This window comes from Cetorhinus maximus, chromosome 6, assembly GCF_964194155.1.
Source record: "Cetorhinus maximus chromosome 6, sCetMax3.hap1.1, whole genome shotgun sequence".
Taxonomy (NCBI): Eukaryota; Metazoa; Chordata; class Chondrichthyes; order Lamniformes; family Cetorhinidae; genus Cetorhinus; species Cetorhinus maximus.
In genome coordinates, this window is record NC_135884.1 from 19,047,024 (window position 1) to 19,067,116 (window position 20,093).

The 20,093-nt window shown below is 43.7% G+C and overlaps 1 protein-coding gene across 4 annotated transcripts in view; it reads left to right on the forward strand.

Annotated features, from left to right (window-relative positions):
• The first annotated feature begins 1,058 nt into the window (after positions 1–1,058).
• LOC144681604 (inter-alpha-trypsin inhibitor heavy chain H3-like) overlaps positions 1,059–20,093 on the forward strand; it is a 106,959-nt gene continuing 87,924 nt past the window's right edge. For 3 of the 4 annotated variants that reach the window (XM_078543336.1, XM_078543340.1, XM_078543339.1), the window contains exons 1-5: positions 1,060–1,220; positions 1,325–1,381; positions 5,622–5,651; positions 10,882–11,045; positions 18,607–18,711. In XM_078543336.1, coding sequence (XP_078399462.1) covers positions 1,131–1,220; positions 1,325–1,381; positions 5,622–5,651; positions 10,882–11,045; positions 18,607–18,711 — 446 coding nt within the window. In that variant the 5' untranslated portion in view covers positions 1,060–1,130. Of the gene's footprint in view, positions 1,221–1,324; positions 1,382–5,621; positions 5,652–10,881; positions 11,046–18,606; positions 18,712–20,093 lie in introns of all 4 variants that reach the window. The other variant, XM_078543338.1, reaches the window with a different exon arrangement.

Genomic DNA, 20,093 nt, shown 5'->3' on the forward strand with positions numbered 1-20,093 from the left:
TGCTTCGCTGGCTGGGCCAGCATTTATTGCCCATCCCTAGTTGCCCTTGAGAAGGTGTTGGCTAGCTGACCTGAGGCAAATTATGGGCTGTGGAAATATTGACATTTGGAATAGGGTTGGGCTTAACAATCTGTACAGTCAGTAGAGAAAGGAAACTTTCTTCTCGTGAATAGGGGTTGGGTTCATTTCCACATTCCATTGGTCAAAAGGAAATGTGTTGTCCAAGCATCTGAACCACCTCTCTTTTCTCGCCCTCTCTGTCTTTCTTCCATTTTCTCATTCTCTCACTGAAGCTGTTTTATTTAAATAAGCATAATATAGTTACCCGCCCATGCCTGTTGGAAACTCAGGTTCTTGACCTTATCCCACTGACTCCTTAACTAACTGGGTTGACCTGTATTTTTACACTCATTAGAGTTTTAGCCTGTTGGCCTGAATGAGCCTATTGATAGGGCCCACATATCCCCTGGTAGAGGCAGGTACAACTCAGCTCAGCTAACCAACACCACTATACCAAGGCCCTTTACATGGCCAGGACAAGGAATATTTGGTTTATGGAATCTCTGCCTCTTGCTCCACCTCTGTGCATCAATTTTCTTCTAATGCTAGATGGAAGTTCTGCCACCCACAAGGCAGAGCAAAATCTTCAACTGCAGAGACCCAGCACAATTTTTTAGAGGTATTCTGGCAATTTTCCAACAGAAATTAATCAGAATATCCACTAAACATTCTGAAATTCTTTGCTTACATTGGGAGACTCCAGCAGAACCCTGAGAAGTTACGCACTCCTGTGACAGAAATAATTAACACATTCATTCAATTAATTCTCCACTGCAATTATGGATGAGTAGCTGCGATGCTCACATCTCATGAAAGAATAAAAAAATATATATTTCAGTATTGAGCTCCATATACAGACTACACTTTGGACCTGACTGTCCAGATTTTACAACTTGTCTAAAAATATCTTTGTTTGCTTTAATCACACTGACTGTTTACATTATGACCACTGTTGGGTCAACACTTTGCAGTAATTGTAGAATTAGGGTCAGTGCCACTATTACTCATTAACAGAATTCAGAATAAAGCCTAGTTTCCTGTAGCTCAATTGACTTATAGGATTGTGCAAAATGAAGACAATACTGTCCTATATTTTATTAATTTCTATTCCAGCATTAATATCATCTGATTTCATAATAACAGAATCAGAGCATCATAAGGTAATGTCCAATTAATATCACCAAATATTTATAATAACTTTCTTAATTAATTCATTCTGACTGTCAAACTAACTGTTTAAACTTTTTACTTCTATTTTGAGCAGAGTGATTATGTGAACCCTTTGCCAAATGCCCTTAAACAGGCCGGAAGAACTCTGAAGGTATTCAACAGCTAATCTGCACATGTAAACTTAGAGTGCTTCATTTAATAACTGAAAAATGTTGTTTCAAGTAAAATATAAAATGATTAACAATTGTTTATATGCTCCATGTCTGAGCTTTTACCACCAGACGTTATCCTCACCAGTTGTGATTTGCACCAATCTAGGTAAATTTTCCAAATAAAATCCTGTGTGAAAATAAACCAAGGGTAATTTTATAATTCCTCATTAAGCCCTCGAGTTAGGTTACAGTTTTATCATCAGAGATAAAAACAAAAAGCTAAAAGCTACTGCGGATGCTGGAAATCCAAAACAAAATCAGAATTACCTGGAAAAACTCAGCAGGTCTGGCAGCATCGGTGGAGAAGAAAACAGTTGACGTTCCGAGTCCTCACGACCCTTCGGCAGAACTGAAGTATAGTTAGGAGAGAGGTGAAATATAAGCTGGTCTAAGGTGGGGGGGCGGGGGGAGAGAGAAGTTGAGGGTGGGGTCGTTGTAGGGATAAGCAAGCAGTGATAGGAGCAGATAATCAAAAGATGTCACAGACAAAAGGATCAAAGAGGTGTTGAAGGTGGTGATATTATCTAAGAAAAGTGCTAATTAAGAATGGATGGCAGGACACTCAAGGTACAGCTCTAGTGGGGATGGGGTGGACAGACTAACAAAGTATTAGTTGTAGATTTAAAAATAATGGAAAAAGGTGGGAAAAGAAGAATCTCTATAAATTATTGAAAAAAAAGGGGGAGGGGGAAGAAACGGGGTGGGGATGGGGGAGGGGGAGTTTAAGATCTAAAGTTGTTGAATTCAGTATTCAGCCCGGAAGGCTGTAAAGTGCCTATTCGGAAGATGAGGGCTTCACTGGAACAATGCAGTAAGCCAAGGACAGACATGTGGGCAAGAGAACAGGGTGGAGTGTTAAAATGGCAAGCGACAGGGAGGTTTGGGTCTTTCTTGCGGACAGACCGCAGGTGTTCTGCAAAGCGGTCGCCCAGTTTGCGTTTGGTCTCTCCAATGTAGAGGAGACGGCATAGGGAGCAACGAATGCAGTAGACTAAGTTAGGGGAAATGCAAGTGAAATGCTGCTTCACTTGAAAGGAGTGTTTGGGCCCTTGGACGGTGAGGAGAGAGGAAGTGAAGGGGCAGCTGTTGCATCTTCTGCATGGGCATGGGGAGGTGCCATAGGTGGGAGTTGAGGAGTAGGGGGTGATGAAGGGGTGGACCAGGGTGTCCCGGAGGGAATGATCCCTACGGAATGCCGCTAGGGGGGGTGAAGGGAAGATTTGTTTGGTGGTGGCATCATGCTGGAGTTGGCGGAAATGGCGGAGGATGATCCTTTGAATGCGGAGGCTGGTGGGGTGATAAGTGAGGACAAGGGGGACCCTATCATGTTTCTGGGAAGGAGGAGCAGGCGTGAGGGCGGATGCGCGGGAGATGGGCCGGACACGGTTGAGGGCCCTGTCAACGACCGTGGGTGGAAAACCTCGGTTAAGGAAGAAGGAGGACATGTCAGAGGAGCTGTTTTTGAAGGTAGCGTCATCAGAACAGATGCAACGAAGGCGAAGGAACTGAGAGAATGGGATGGAGTCCTTACAGGAAGCGGGGTGTGAGGAGCTGTAGTCGAGGTAGCTGTGGGAGTCGGTAGGCTTGTAATGGATATTGGTGGACAGTCTATCATCAGAAATTGAGATAGAGAAGTCAAGGAAGGGAAGAGAAGTGTCAGAGATGGACCATGTGAAAATGATGGAGGGGTGGAGATTGGAAGCAAAATTAATAAATTTTTCCAGGTCCCGACAAGAGCATGAAGCAGCACCGAAGTAATCATCGATGTACCGGAGAAAGAGTTGTGGGAGGGGGCCGGAGTAGGACTGGAACAAGGAATGTTCCACATACCCCATAAAGAGACAGGCATGCTCTCGTCGGGACCTGGAAAAATTTATTAATTTTGCTTCCAATCTCCACCCCTCCATCATTTTCACATGGTCCATCTCTGACACTTCTCTTCCCTTCCTTGACCTCTCTGTCTCAATTTCTGATGATAGACTGTCCACCAATATCCATTACAAGCCTACCGACTCCCACAGCTACCTCGACTACAGCTCCTCACACCGCGCTTCCTGTAAGGACTCCATCCCATTCTCTCAGTTCCTTCACCTCCGTCGCATCTGTTCTGATGACGCTACCTTCAAAAACAGCTCCTCTGACATGTCCTCCTTCTTCCTTAACCGAGGTTTTCCACCCACAGTCGTTGACAGGGACCTCAACCGTGTCCGGCCATATCCCGCGCATCCGCCCTCACGCCTGCTCCTCCTTCCCAGAAACATGATAGGGTCCCCCTTGTCCTCACTTATCACCCCACCAGCCTCCGCATTCAAAGGATCATCCTCCGCCATTTCCACCAACTCCAGCATGATGCCACCACCAAACACATCTTCCCTTCACCCCCCCTAGCGGCATTCCGTAGGGATCGTTCCCTCCGGGACACCCTGGTCCACCCCTCCATCACCCACTACTCCTCAACTCCCACCTATGGCACCTCCCCATGCCCACGCAGAAGATGCAACAGCTGCCCCTTCACTTCCTCTCTCCTCACTGTCCAAGGGCCCAAACACTCCTTTCAAGTGAAGCAGCATTTCACTTGCATTTCCTCTAACTTAGTCTACTGCATTCGTTGCTCCCAATGTGGTCTCCTCTACATTGGAGAGACCAAACGCAAACTGGGCGACCGCTTTGCAGAACACCTGTGGTCTGTCCGCAAGAAAGACCCAAACCTCCCTGTCGCTTGCCATTTTAACACTCCACCCTGTTCTCTTGCCCACATGTCTGTCCTTGGCTTGCTGCATTGTTCCAGTGAAGCCCAACGCAAACTGGAGGAACAGCACCTCATCTTCCGAATAGGCACTTTACAGCCTTCCGGGCTGAATACTGAATTCAACAACTTTAGATCTTAAACTCCCCCTCCCCCCATCCCCACCCCGTTTCTTCCCCCTCCCCCTTTTTTTTCAATAATTTATAGAGATTCTTCTTTTCCCACCTTTTTCCATTATTTTTAAATCTACAACTAATACTTTGTTAGTCTGTCCACCCCATCCCCACTAGAGCTGTACCTTGAGTGTCCTGCCATCCATTCTTAATTAGCACTTTTCTTAGATAATATCACCTTCAACACCTCTTTGATCCTTTTGTCTGTGACATCTTTTGATTATCTGCTCCTATCACTGCTTGCTTATCCCTACAACGACCCCACCCTCAACTTCTCTCTCCCCCCACCCCCCCACCTTAGACCAGCTTATATTTCACCTCTCTCCTAACTATACTTCAGTTCTGCCGAAGGGTCGTGAGGACTCGAAACGTCAACTGTTTTCTTCTCCACCGATGCTGCCAGACCTGCTGAGTTTTTCCAGGTAATTCTGTTTTTGTTACAGTCTTATCATCACTGTCTAGCATCTAATTTGCCTTCACAGTGTGTACAACTTCAGTTCAGTGTGGGTTTTGTTTTGTTCTTTTTTTTATTCATTCATGGGATGTGGGCATCGCTGGCTAGGCTAGCATTTATTGCCCATCCCTAATTTTTCAGAGTCAATCATACTGCTGTGGGTCTGGAGGAGGTCAGAAGATTTCCTTCCCTAAAGGGCATTAGTGAACCAGATGGGTTTTTACAGCAATGGTTTCATGGTCATCATAGACTTTTAATTCCAGATTTTTATTGGATTCAAATACCGCCATCCACCATTACCCTGGGTCTCTGGATTACCAGTCCAGTGACAATACCACTATGCTACTGCCTCTCTTGGTTGGCAACAGCTGTCAATACAGATATAGCAACATGTAATTTTATTATCAATTATACTAAATAATACCATATCACCATGCTTATTGTGTATCAATATTCCTCAGATCCTTTAGGCTGTACTTCATCTAAAATGAAATTGCAGTTTTTTGTCCTCAAATAGCACCAGATAGCTGATTACACCCTGAAATACAGACAAGTCTTTTGTTATTAGCTTCGGGTACCCTATTTATTGTAATTAGTAGTGGGTTGTCCTATTTATTAAATATAGAATATATTCTTAAACTGTCATGGTACATGAACCTCTTATGGATTCATGGGATGCAATGGATGACTCAAAATTATATTAGCAATTTAATTTAATTTCTTATACTACTCTATTTGCTTGTATAATTTGTGTGTATAACAAATATATTTTATAACGTGTTGGCCCTTTTCTTGGTTGGCAACAGAAAAGAAGTACCGAGGAGCATGGGAAAAAAGTAGGTTTGATTTCTCTGATACTATTTATTTCAGTAATAATTTGTGTTTTTTTCAGGTGATTTTTATCAGTTCTCTTAAATTCTCTTCTTTCCCTGAACAATAGTTTGAGTGACTTTGTTTTGATAATTTATTGGGACTACAATTCTGTAAAATGTATTTTAGAGGTGTAGGGGTTCCCCTTTTCCCTCAGAGACCCTCCCCACACTCAAGTTCGTGATACCAGATTCACAAGCGTATGGCTTGAACAGAATGACCAGTGAGACAAGTTTATTCTGGTAATTCACAATTGCTTTATTGAATCACCCACGACCCCACAGTACAAAACCCAAAATTTAAAACAACCTATTCCCAGTGCCCGACACAAAGTCACCACAACTTGGTTGAAACTTACAAAAACACAGACAAAACACTACGTCCTGTCCTGAAACTTTAAGAAAAAAACCCCTCAGACCAATGTTCATTAAAAGGCCACCGCACCGGAATAAAGTTTGCCCCCAAATTAAGTCCCCTGCCAACAAGAATTTAGAACGTTCAGTTTTATGACTGTATAAGTGATGTGCGGCTGGCGAGCTTCACCTCTTCCACAACTTTGAGGTCAGTAGTTACTGCTTTTGTCTTCTTGGGGACCACACATAACTTCACTGATATTGATAGCACTGATAGCAAAAGCTGTGCCAAGGCTGGACACAGGAGGCCAGCGAAGGCTGGAAGAGGGGGAAATAGGGTGGAGTGAAGGCTGGATAGGGGGGCAAGCTAAGCAGGGAAGGAGTGGGTGAAGAGTGCCTAGCATGGTGGGGGGAGACAGTGGCCAGGGAAGAGGAGCGTGTCCAGGGATGGGGGGGGGTTGTGGGGGGGGGGGGGGGCGGGTTAGTGTCTGGGGAAGGAGGGGGGGTGTTGTGTGTCTTAGAGGGCAGGGTCAAGGGTGTCGACTGTGGGGTCTGGGGGTGGGGGGGTGGTGAAATCAAGGTACTGGTGATAGGAGGGAACAATCACATTCAGAGAGAGCAGTGGGATGCAGTAGGGTGGCAGGTCCAGGGTGAGTTTCGTAGGTGAAGATCTCATGGGGGAGGGGGGACAGTCATGGAGGGGGACAAGGCAGGTGGCTCAGATAATGGGAGGGTCAGGGTAGGTATAGGAACAATAACTGGTTTCGGCCCTGAGAGGAGGGAAGGCATGTGGAGATGGATCATGATAGGGCCCAGGGTAACACGGGGAGGTTCAAGGGTGACAAAGGGCAGAGGAATGGTGATATTGGCTGTATCAAGGGTGATGGGGGATAAGTTGGTGGGCGACAGGGGGAGAATAGAATGTGGTGGATTGAGTCTCGAAGGTGATGCGCAACATTTTTCAAATCTGACCTTGGCCACACAGTTAGTGGGATCGAAGTAGGAGGAGGGTCTTTTTGGATGGGTGGAGTTCAAGGTCAGCACAAGTGGCCGACTAAAGGGATACCCTAATAATTATGAGGCAACTGGATGTCAAAGATGCTCAGTTGTGTTCTCCTCTCTATGGTGAAGCCCACACGGCAGAAGGTTTGTCCCTGACTCATGGTTTTCATAACATCAGGATCCCAGCAATGTGTGGAGCTGGCATTCATTCTGTGGCATTTGCTATCGGCTGCAGTCAGAGGCAGGGATGAATGGAGGGAGGGAGGTGGATGCCTCCAAGAGGCACATCTGGTGGATGGCAGCCAACTCATGACTCCAAACCTGCATCTTCCCAGGTGAATGGTCACGGCTGCCAAGGGCTCATGTGGTTAATCTTTCCATGTTGCCAAGGGAGTGGACTCTCTGTAGAGTCTTGAGGGTAGCAGAGGCAAGTGGAATAGGGTCAGAGGGAGGTTTCTTACACATGGTGCCATCAGCCTGATCAAAGTGCAATATCTCCATGCATAGTCATTTATGAACAGGAGAAACACCCATCTTTGGTCCTGCAGGGTGTCCTTCACCTGGAAGGGGTGGGGTGAGGATTCCATGCCTGGATGGAGTCCAGGTGAAGGGCTTAGCACTGGTCTGCTGGCTTTGAAGGAAACCAGTAAAGGACATGCTCACTAAATATATCACTTCAATTTGTTCACACATCCACTGAGGTGTCAATGATGCAGGCTGCAGACAACCCTGCCTTGGTAATGGCTCTCATCCAGATGAGGAAAAGAAGAGCCCATTGCAGGTTGGCACAGGGCCAGGAGAAGTAAAGGCCTGAGCAGCAAGAGGTAGCAGGGTCTCTAGGAAGCCAAACATGGTCCACTACAATGGAGAGCATTGCCCCAGCCATGCGTGTATCGCAAGTGGTGTTCTTATCTAGAAATGAGTGAAAGGCAATGTCGGAGGTGCCCTCATATGTCCTGGAATGTGGTTTCTCACATCTGCCAGCTTCTCCAGAATGAGCTGTGGCTGCAGGGACTCTGGAGGAGTAATGTGGGTCTCCTGACCTGCATTGAGTGAATGGCTGTCCGGGTGCTGTTTAAATACAGCACCAAGACCTTGGACCCTGTGAGGTAGCGGCAGGGCTGGCGACTTCCCACCCACCCCACCACAAGATTCACTGAGCTCCTCACGGATACGTAATTGATGAGCTGAACAGTGGAAGATTGCATGTGTTCAGCTGTCCTGCTGCCCAACGGGACCCATGCTGACTTTTCTGCCCACCGCCAGACTTAGAATCCAGAATGGAAGATTCCGCCCATTGGCTTTTGACTGGCATCCTTCCATCTGTGGCAGATGGGGAATGCAGCTTCAGAACTTTGGTGAGGTCAGATAAGATCATCTGTTGCTCTTCTTTTGATGGCTAAAAAAAGCTGATTCTGGAAAGGCAAAGTCCTGGCACAAGTGCTCCATTTGAAGTTGTTCTTTGTTGGTGATGCAAGACGATCTGTGCTGATGCCTTGGTTGCAGGGTTGATGTCTGCTTTGAAGCTTCTGAAGCCATATGTTGTTGTCATGGTGAATTCCTGCCCACAGCTGGTGTCATCATTTGCATCAATCATCAGGTAGAGTTTCCCACGTCGTGATTGATGTTGAGGGCTTTTATGTCACTTGACAGCATCCTGGAATCTAGATTTGGGTGCCCTGCTGGTCTCCTGGCATGGGCTACCTCCCGTTTAGCATATCCTTGGGATGTGGCCATCTTCCATCCTGTGCACAGTCCATAGAAACATAGGATTCAGCAGTAAACCATTCGGCCCTTTGAGCCTGCTCCGCCATTCGATGAGGTCATGGCTGATTTGACTGTGGTCTATACTCTACTTTCCTCTCCGCCTCCCATAACCCTTGACTCACTTGTCTTTCAAAAATCTATCTAACTCAGGTCAATATTTCCTGGCTCTGTTGGCGCAGGTGTTGTGGCAGGCAGGGGGATGACAATATAGAGAGAAGGCCAAAAATTGGTTTCATGCCGTTGTGAAATCAGTTTGTGATCATCTCCTCCACCCATCAATTGCATGCAGTGTTTCCCGCCGCTACACTTTGGGAACCTAATTTCAATACTTCAGCATCCCACTATAAGCCCTGCTTGCTGGAATCATCCGCCCACAACTATACATAAGTGACATGCACTTTTCTCGAGGCTTCGAGGTTTGTTTGCCTACCTTGCTTCGGGCAGCGCTCATAGCCATTAGTGCCAGGCTTCTCAAGGAGCATCACATCACTTTTAGGGGGGTTAACAAACAGGTCTCTACCTACCAGACTTAGTAAGGCGGAGGTGGCTTTTCAACAACTTGAGGGCTAGGGCTTGCTTGGGGAAGGGGAAGAAGTGACCTCAGGCAAGGGGAAATGCTGCTAGGTGAGGAATGTACTGGGGAAGGAATGTATTCCAGGGTGTGTGTGGGGGCACATGTTGATTTGTGCATGTGGCCTTAAGATGGTGAGGGCTGAGGAGGCAGTCTCCAGAAGAGTTGAGGCCAGATGGAGATGTCAGGGTGTGTGTGAGAGAGAGTGAGTGGTGATGTCCCTTGAGCTGGCAGTGATTGAAATGCCAGTGAATGTGTGATGGCTTTGTGTGTGTGAGAGTTTAGAGTGATAAGTTGGCTGCCTTACCCTGGCAGCACGGAGGAGATTATTCATCCTCTTTCTGTACTGGATGGCCAACCTCTTGTGCGCAGCAGTGGCACTGACCAAATCTGCCACCGCCTCCCAAGCTGGAGTGGTGAGGCTGATGGGCCTCCTGCGACCAGAGCGGGGATAGAGGACATCTCAACGGGCTTTCCCGGCATCCAGAAGGCATCCCCGGGATGAGTTGCTGAATCGGACCGGGGTGGGGGGCTGCACTCTTCCTGATTTATGGGGCCATGTCTTCACCAGAGTAGTCCTGGGCTGCAAGCATTGAGAAGTGTGCGGGCAGCTGCAATTTAAATATGGCACCCTGCATGAGGAAGCAGCGAGGTAATGGCATGGCGGGCAAATCGGAGGCTGCCTGCCAGTGAGACAGCGTGTTTCCTGTGGCTGCATAGTTAATGAGGCAGGAATGGGACAATATGGCACGAGTAGCTGCCATTGCAGCAAATGGATAAAACATCATTTTCCCACCCGCGACCGCATTTAGTGTAAATCTGGGATGATTCCACCCTCAGTCTTGAATAAGTTCAATGACCCTGCCTCCACTGCTTTCTGGAGAAGATAATTCATCTCTATTTTAAAAGGGAGACCTCTTATTTTTAAACTGCGTCCCTTAGTTCTAGTCTACCCCACAAGAGGAAGCATCCTCTTGGTATCTACCCTATCAAGTCCCCTCAGCATCTAATTCCCTTCAATACGATCACCTCTCATTCTTCTAAACTCCAATAGGTATAGGCCCAACCTGTCCAAGCCAGCGAAGCTTTGCTGGATGAGTGCTTGCTTGGCATGTTTGCCCTAGAAAGGACTGAAATATTGGTGACTTTGTCTTTGCATATGATGCCAAGGATGTGCTGTAGATATTGGAGATGGAGGTTATTGAGCCTTTGTTCTTAGTAGGTGTAAGTTGTCTGGGCTTCGCTGCCATACAGCGAGGTGCTGAGGATACAGACCTTGTAGATTAGCATTTTGGCCCTGCGGGTCAGTTTGTTGTTTTTCCATGCCTGTTTTGTTAGACTTCTGGCAGTGAAGCCTGGACAAGCAAAAATATTAGATGCCCTTTATCGCTAATGTTTCAGTAGAACAGCATACAACGCTAATTTAAGTCTAAGTTTTCTGATTATTTTACTTTCTTTCATCAATCACTTTCCTTTGAAACAATACCCTTTAATTTCCTTCAGACTGAGGAGCTTGAAATCTATAGTATGAAGATTGATTGCAAAGTTACATCTCGATTTGCTCACAATGTGGTAATCAGCCGGGTGGTAAATCGAGCAACTGAATCAAGGGAAGCTTTCTTTGAAGTGGAACTACCCAAAACAGCATTCATTTCCAACTTCAGCATGTGAGTATCAGCTACAGTATCAGTCAAATTAGCATGAATGGGCTCCTGTACAACAGTTCTTCTGCGTTATACATTTAGGCTGAGCAATGTAATTATGTATATGGTGATCGAGCAGCGATACTACGAGTTGTGAACTATATAGCAAAAACTAGAAAATATGCGCAAGGTTATTCTTAGTAGAGAGAGAAACCTGATGGAGAACCAACAGAATATGGTTAAACTACAGTGTGAAAGTTTCATTTCTCTGTGTGAAAATTTGAAATATATTGTATATAAAAGTAAGGAGCAAAAAAACCTTCATGCTTCTACCCCAACAAATTCATTTTGCTTGTATAATTTGCAGCATGCATAAATGTTTCATCATGTCACATGGTTTATTAATGCATGATAGAGGGCGTTTCGTCATCAGTAAAAATAAAACATTTATCCTTGGTTTTGATGTGTTTTGCTCATTGCAAAACCATTGTTACTGACTGACCATCTCTACCCAGTTCCATTAACAAATAAATTGTTTAGAATTAGGAATATTTGAAATGTCTGAGTTGTTTGTATCTCTGATTATTTTCTTGAATTTGGGGAGACTGTGGTTTGAAAAGGTCTGTATTCAGTGTTGCTTTCTTATTGATAGATTTAGAATTTATCCATTCATGAAGAAAACAACACTGAGAATAAACTAATAGTTTGTTAAATTGAAACAGGTGAACTCAGAAATACAAAAAAAAAAGAGAAATAGGAAAGAGCAGAAATCCTATGAGAGGTGACTCTTTGGGGCCTTGTAGCTCAGGGGCCAATGGATCAATGCAAATGTTGTGTATTAAAACAGAAACAGTCAACCTCTGTTTCACTGCGCAGTCCTGTTACAATTTATAGTTTAAATTATAAATGCTATAAACTGGTAAGTGAGGAATACAATTTTAAAACTCAGGATTCTACAGCAATATAACCAATAGAACCTGAAGGTATAACTCTACCATAGTCACTGATATCCAGTTCTTTTGCTGCAGTTTTAATATTCGATGTCCAAAGTCATATGCCAGTTGAAATGAAAGAAATTCATATAATAGAAGGACGTGAACTATGGAAGGATAAAATATTATTTGGCCAACCAAGCCACAGCTTCCCACTGATCATGTCCAATTTGCACTGTTACAGACCATACCCTACTTAATTAGAGGTTAATTTTTACCCTGCCTGTCTGACAGAAACCAGGCAGGTGAGCAGTTAAAACTGAGCAGGTTCGTTACCATCTCAGAACTTGCCCCATTCTTTCCCCTTTCGATCGTAATCTGCAAGGTTCTTGAAGCAGCTGAGGCACCTGCTAAAGCAGGCATAAGCTTTATGAATTAATGCAAATTGGGACCCATTACCGCTATAGGTCACCGATTGCATTTTAAAGGAGGCATGAGCAACAAAGCCACCATGACTGACCCAGCTGTAGGGAAGGATGAAGAGGCGCAAAAGATAAGCCAGTAATTTATATTTGTGGGGCCAGGTCAAACAGGAGCGCTGCTTCCCAAAAGGAAAGCCATGACCTCACTGATCCCAGACACTTATCCTATCCTTCCCACAAAATCCTCCCAATATCCACTCTCCACCACTTAACTAGAAGCTAAAGGGGGGGCCATAAGTCACCCAATCTTTAGGCAGCCATTTTGTGCTCTCTTCTGAATTGGAAATGGATTGGAGGCTTATAAAGGCATATAGATAAAGTGGGGCAGCATTCTACTACAGCTGTTGGGGGGGAAATTAATCTGCCAGAAACCCATTCCATTAAAATCATCTAGCACCATCGTGCACCCTCGATACCTACCCTGCCACCACCACCAACTCCTGGCACCTCACAACTTAGTCATCAACTTCCAAATGAACCTTCCAGAGAGCACAGGAGGAATCACTTGCTCAATATCTCAAATGATTCAGGCTTTGTTCAAAGCTATCAAGTTAGTTTCCAAATACACAACCATGTGTTATTGCATTACACAAATCAACAGGGCACAGTTTATGTTGGCTCTATAGTTAATTGTTTACTAAACTGGACAGAAACCAAATTCCCACTTGCAATTCCAGGAAATATATAAAGGGCTCTAATTCTCTGAACTCAATGTGCTTGGAATATTCAGTTCAGATTTGAAAATTGACTATATTATTTATAAATAATTCCAAAAAACAGATATAAATTCAGAGTCACAGAATGGTGACAGTGCAAAAGGAGGCCATTCAGCCCATCGTATCTGCACCGGCTCTTCAAATGAGCATTATGACTCAGTGCCATTCTCCTGCCTTTTCCCCATAACCCTGCACATTGTTTCTATTTAAATAACCATCTAATGCCCTCTTGAATGCCTCGATTGAACTTACTTCCACCACACTTCAGTGCAGTGAATTCCACTCGCTGAGTGAAAAAGATTTTTCTCACATCACATTTGCTCCTTTTGAAAATCACTTTAAATCTTTGCCCTCTCATTTTCAATCCTGTTACAAGCGAAAAACAGTTTCTAACTATCTACTCTGTCCAGCCCCCTCATGATTTTGAACATCTCTATCAAATCTACCCTTAGCCTTTTCTTCTCCAAGGAAAACAGTCCCAACCTTTCCAATCTATCTTCATAACTGAAGTTCCTCATCACTGGAACCATTCTTGTAAACCTCATCTGTACTCTCTCCAATGCATTCACATCCTTCCTAAATTGTGGCGCCCAGGTAACTAGTGTCCTATACAGGTTCAGCATAACCTCCTTGTTCTTGTACTCTATGCCCCTATTAATAAAGCCTAGGATACTGTATGCTTCATTAACTGATCTCCACCTGTCCTGCCACCTTTAATGATCAATGCATGTATACACCCCAGGTCCCTCTGCTCCTGCACACCCTTTAGAGTTGTACCCCTTATTTTATATTGTCTCTCCATGTTCTTCCTACCAAAATGAATTGCCTCACACTTCTTTGCATTAAACTTCATCCGCCACCTATCAGCCCACTCCATCAACTTGTCTATGTCCTTTTGAAGTCCTACAGTGTCCTATCACAGTTTACAATGCTTAAGTTTTGTATCATCCGCACTCTTTGAAATTGACCCTGCACACCAAGATCTAGATCATTAATATATATTAGGAAAAGCGAGGGCCCCAATACCGACCCCTGGGGATCTCCACTACAAACCTTCCTCTAGCCTGAAAAACATCCATTAACCATTACTTGCTGTTTCCTATTATCAGCAAATTTTGTTTCCATGTTGCTACTGCTGTTTCTATTCCATGAGCTATAACTTTTCCCACAAGTCTGTTGTGTGACATTGTATCAAATGCCTTTTGAAAGTACAAGTACACCACATCAACAGCATTACCCTCATCAATGTTCTCTGTTACCTCTTCAAAAAACTCCAGCAAGTTAGTTAAACATGATTTTCCCCTATGAAACCCATGCTGGCTTTACCTAATCAACCCACAATTTTTCCATGTGACTATTAATTCTATCCTGAATAATTGTTTCTAGAAGCTTCCCAGCACTGAGCTTAAACTGACTGGTTTGTAATTGTTGAACTTATCCTTGCAACCTTTTTTTGAACAAGGGCATAATGTTTGCAATTTCCCAGTCCTCTGGCATCTCCCCTGAGCTTAGGGAAGACTGAAAGATTATAGCCAGTGCCCCTGCAATTTCCACTCTCACTTTCTTCAGTAGCATAGGGTGCATCTCATCCAGTTCCAGTGCCTTGTCAATCTTAAGTACTGACAGTTTATCCCATACCTCCTCCTTATCAATTTTGAACCCTTCTAGTGACAAAGTTTCCTTCTCTGTCACCATGGCCTGGGGAGTATCTGCTCCTTGGTAAAGACAGATGCAAAGTATTCATTTAACACTTCAGCCATGCCCTCTACCTCGATGTGTAAATCCCCTTTTTGGCCCCTAATTGGCCCTACTCCTCCTTTTACCACCTTTTTGCTATTTATGTGCCTATAGAAGACTCAGATTCTTCTTTATGTTGGCTGCCAGTCTTTTCTCACAATTTCTCTTTGCTTCTTTAATTTGCTTCTTCACCTTTCCTCTGAACCTTCTGTATTCAGCTTGGTTCTCAATTGTATTTTCTGCCTGACACCTGTCATAAGCACACTTTTCCTTCTTTACCTTAATTTCTATCTCATTTTACATTCAAGGACCTCTGACTTTGTTTGCCCTACCTTTCCCTTTTGAGGGAATATACCTTGACGATGCCCGAACCATTTCTTCTTTGAAGGTAGTCTATTGTTCAGCTACAGTTTTTCATGCCAACTTTTGGTTCCAGTCTATCTGCCCCAGCTCCATTCTCGCCCCATTGAAGTTGGCCCTCCGAGTTAATTATTCTAATTCTGAATTTCCCATTGTCCTTTTCTACCATCATCCTAAGCCTTATGTTATAATGATCGCTGTCTTCTAAATGTTCCCCTACTGATACTTGATCTACTTGACTCACCTCATTTCCAAGAACCAGGTCTAGCAGCCTGTCCTTTCTAGTTGGAATGGACACAGACTGCTGTAGAAAATTCTCCTGAACACAGTCTAGGAACTCTTGCCCCTCTCTGCCCCTTACACTACTACTATCCCAGTCTATATTTGGGTAATTAAAGTCCCCCATTATAAAAACTCTATAATGTTTGCATTCCTCTGTAATTTCCCTGCAGATTTGGTCCTCTACATCCTTCCCACTAGTTGATGGCCTATAGACTACACCGAGCAATGTAATTGCACCCCTTTTGTTCCTTAGCTCTAGCCAGAATGATTCTGTCCTTGAACCCTCTGGGACATCCTCTTTTTCTAGCACTGCGATGTTCTCCTTAACCAATACAGCTACAGTTGTATCTCCTCCTTTTCTTCCTGTCCTATCTTTCCTGAACACCTTATACCCAGGAATATATAACACCCAGTCCTGCCCTCCCTTGAGCCAGGTCTCTGTTGTAACCACAACATCATAATTCCGCACGGAAATCTGCCCATGTAACTCACCGATCTTATTTACAATACTCTGCATTCACATACATGCAGTATAACCCCGATTTAGACTTCACAACTTTCTCCCTTACACCGACTCCACCTATTAACTTACTATTCGCTATTCTAGTGCTATTTGTCTCTCCCAGTATTTTGTGCACCTTGGTATGACTCTCTAATATTCCCTCCTCATTCCCACACCCCTGCCAAGTTAGTTTAAGGCCCCCCGCCAACAGCACTAGCAAAACCGCAAGCAACTCAGTCCCAGCTCTATTCAGGTGCAACCCATTTGGCTTGTACAGGTGCCATCTCCCCCACAGCCTGTCCCAGGAATCTAAAGCCCTCCCCCCTGCACCATCTTTCTAGCCATGCATTCATCTGCCTCATTTTCCTATCTCTGTAATCATTTGCACGAGGCACTGGGAGTAACCTGGAGATTACTACAAACCTAGCTCCCTAAATTCTGTCTGCAGGATCACATCCCCCTTCCTATCTAAATCACTGGTACCAATGTGGACAATGACCTCTGGCTGTTCACCCTCCCCCGGAAGAATGTCCTGCAGCTGCTTGGTGACATTCTTGACCCGGGCACCAGGGAGGCAACATACCATCCTGGAGTCACGTCTACTGCTGCAGAAATGCCTACCAGTTCCCCTAACTAACAAATCCCGTATCAATAGTGCGCTTCCTTTCTTCTTCCTCCCCTCCTGTACAGCCAAGCCGCTCGTGGTACCACAAACTTGGCTCTGAATGGACTTCTCTGAGGAACCAATGCCCTCACCTGTATCCAAGGCAGAAAACCAGTTAGTGAGTGGGACTTTAGGTGACTGCTGCACTACCTGCCTGGTTCTCTTGAACTGCTTGACAGTCAGCCATTCCCATTTCTGCCTCCATGCTCCTAACTTGTGGTGTGACCACCTCTCTGAATGTGCTATCCATGTAGCTCTCAGCCTTGTGGACATGCAACAGTGACTCCAGCCACAGCTCTAAAACCTGGAGCTCAAGTTTCTGCAACTGGCAGCACTTCCTGCACATGTGGTCATCTAGGTCACCAGTAGTGTTCACGACTTCCCACATATTACAGGACAAGCATTCCATACAACCGACCTACCCTGCCATGTCTGACCTTTACTTCCTTTACATTAACTTTATTTTACTTTGGTTTACTTATATTACTTTACATTACTGGCCCTGACTTCCCCTTATTCCTAGTATTTCTTACTGAAATCCAAGTAGCTACTCCTTTAAAAATAATACGCTTTTCTAATTTATAGCTGTTTAAAGACACTCCATAACAGCAGTTTCTTACCAACCAATGAACTTACAGTTTTCCAGTGATGTCATGGTTTGATTTTGTCTTTTTCAAAGTCTGCTCCAAAGATGAGGTTACATCCAGGTCCATTTCTGCTTAGATGCTCCTGTTCCCAACATAGAATAATTCCTATGTATACCAGACCTCTTTTCCCCATGCACCAAATTCCCATGTGAGCCTAATTCGCTATTCATTTGGTCTCCATCTCACTCTGGCATAGTCACCTGTCTCCTCGCGTACTTCTCACTGATCTGGAGATAACAAATAGATTGGGGTGAACTACAAGATAGGTGGCTCATAAAACTTCAAATCCCTTTTGTTCCATTTTAAATCCTTTTAGGTTCAAATTAATTCTGTCTATTTCAACATTCAGAATTGACACTTGATAATTTGTTTGCATCTGGAAAAGCCCACCTGATTCTATTCAGTTCAGACAGGAGCATTTCTCTCTTCCTTTTACTCTCTCTGACAGTTTTTTCTGGAGGTTTGCAACCAATTTGGACTCCTACTGCTGCAAATTTCATGTTCCTGGGACTGTCTGTTCCATGGTTTTGAGTTCTCTCTGCTTTATGCCTCCAACATCCCATCCTTATTTCCTCTGAGTTTGCTGTGCCTTTAAAACTATTTTTCCTCTTTCCATTTGCTACATCTTTCCAAGATATCTGCAACTCCTCTCACTCTGGGATTGACCCCTCCCAGTTTCTGAAATTTCTCCTCCTTACTCCCTGCCTCTAGGATTCTCCTGTCTAGTTTCTTTCTATCAGAGATTTCCTCAGCTCTGTTTCCAAGACAATCTTCCACTCATTTTTCTGCATCCATGCCCATCCAGTGTCCACTTGGTATTTTCAAGGTCATCCTGCTAGGTGCACAACTATGTATTAAAATATGATACAGAAATCAATAATATGAAGCATATTAAAATTGTGTGAATCTTTCTCTTTAAACAGTATAAATAAAATTAAGAGAAGTGGGTTAAATCTGCTAATTAGCTTCTGGTAACGAAGACGAATAAGTTCTGCAAGGTATCTATGTTAATATGAATTGAGTGTATTAGTGAATAATTATACAAAATAACTCTCTCTCCCCTATCCCCTGCTTTCCAAGAATAAATATTTACTCAACATATATCCTGATAACTAAACGTTTTGCCAAATGTGATGTAATTATTACAAACCTTATTTGTATTTTGTTCAGACTTTTTTTCAAAATAAATGTAGAAGACCATGTATGAGAGAAAATTAATGAATGAGATTCCTGTTGTACCATCCATGTGATTTTTCTCTGTAGGACTCTAGATGAAGTGACATATGTGGGAGCTGTGAAAGAGAAAGAGGTTGCTCAGCAACAGTACCAGCAAGCAGTTTCACGAGGACAGACTGCAGGGCTTGTAAAGTAAGAACAAATTCATACCACTTCAATTACGACACAATTATTTTCAATTATTTTCAATTATTTTCCACACTATCTGATGAATGAAAATCAGTTTAAAATGAGGATAAATACATGAAACTCCAGTGGGCAGTGCCTCACATCCCATCCCCAATAGAGAAACCATTGTCCATTCATCATCACCTCTTGCCAAATCAGTTTTCAACCCACTAGCTAATGCTTCATTAAATATATGCAGATGTATCTTTTTCAAAATCTCCCAATATGAGGGTTGATGTTGATGTTCCGAGCACCCAACAGGAAACTAGCTAAGATTGGTGCTTTGGAAATTGGGTTACATTATTGTGGTCCCATCTCCTATGCTCACTGCCTGCACTCAGGGATTCCCTGCTAGTAATGGAACATCACAGAAACACTCCACCTAATTATATAGCTTCTGATTAGCTCATTTACTTTATGCACACTGAATGAGTAAGTTTTTATTTCCACCCAATCTATAGGTGTAAAGCAAGCAAACCCAATTGGAAGGAAGGGCAGTGAGCCATAATGCATGATGTGCATCATACCAATTTCTGGGAAAGGGGAAAACATATACAGGAAGCACCCATCCACCGCAGGCAGGGTTTTCATTCAAATATTGATTCATGGACAGCACAATTTTGAAATTCATTTTTATTGGATGTGGGCTTCGCTGGCTAGGCTAGCATTTAGTGCCCATCCCTAATTGCCCTTGAAAAGGTGCTCACCAATTCTTGACATTCTGTCATAGCAAGAGGCAAGCGTTCATAGAAATACTTTACATCTGGAAAAATTAACTTGTGCATGTTGCTAGTAGCACAAATAATGCTCAGATCAAATCATTAATTCATGGCATTGGTCCAGTTAAATCCTTTGCTGAGATATTTCAGTAACTAAACTGGTACCATATGATACCAATTGCATCAATCGTAAGAATTGTATCATTGAGCTCTGATGTTATACAGAATAATGGATAGAGGGGAGTGACCACATGGTTCTGATCTACTTGAGTAATTCATAAACTATAAACTGAGATTAAATTATGCCGTGAAATTATTTTCTTCTTTCCATTTGAGTTTATTCCTTCAACCAACAACTCAAACTGATTATCTGGTCATTTATTTCATTGCTGTTTGTTGGACCTTGTTGGATGCAAATTAGCTGTCATGTTTCCATACGTTACAGCAATGATAATAATTAAAAAGTAATTCAGCTGCTGAAAAGTACTTTGGGACATCCTGTGGCTGTGAAAGGCATTACTTTTAGCTACTCCCAAAATTGGATATTCTTTATGCAGCCCTTGTCATTATGATGTAAACCTCACAGTGGGACAGCAAGATAACGAGAACTTCTTCCTCAATATATCT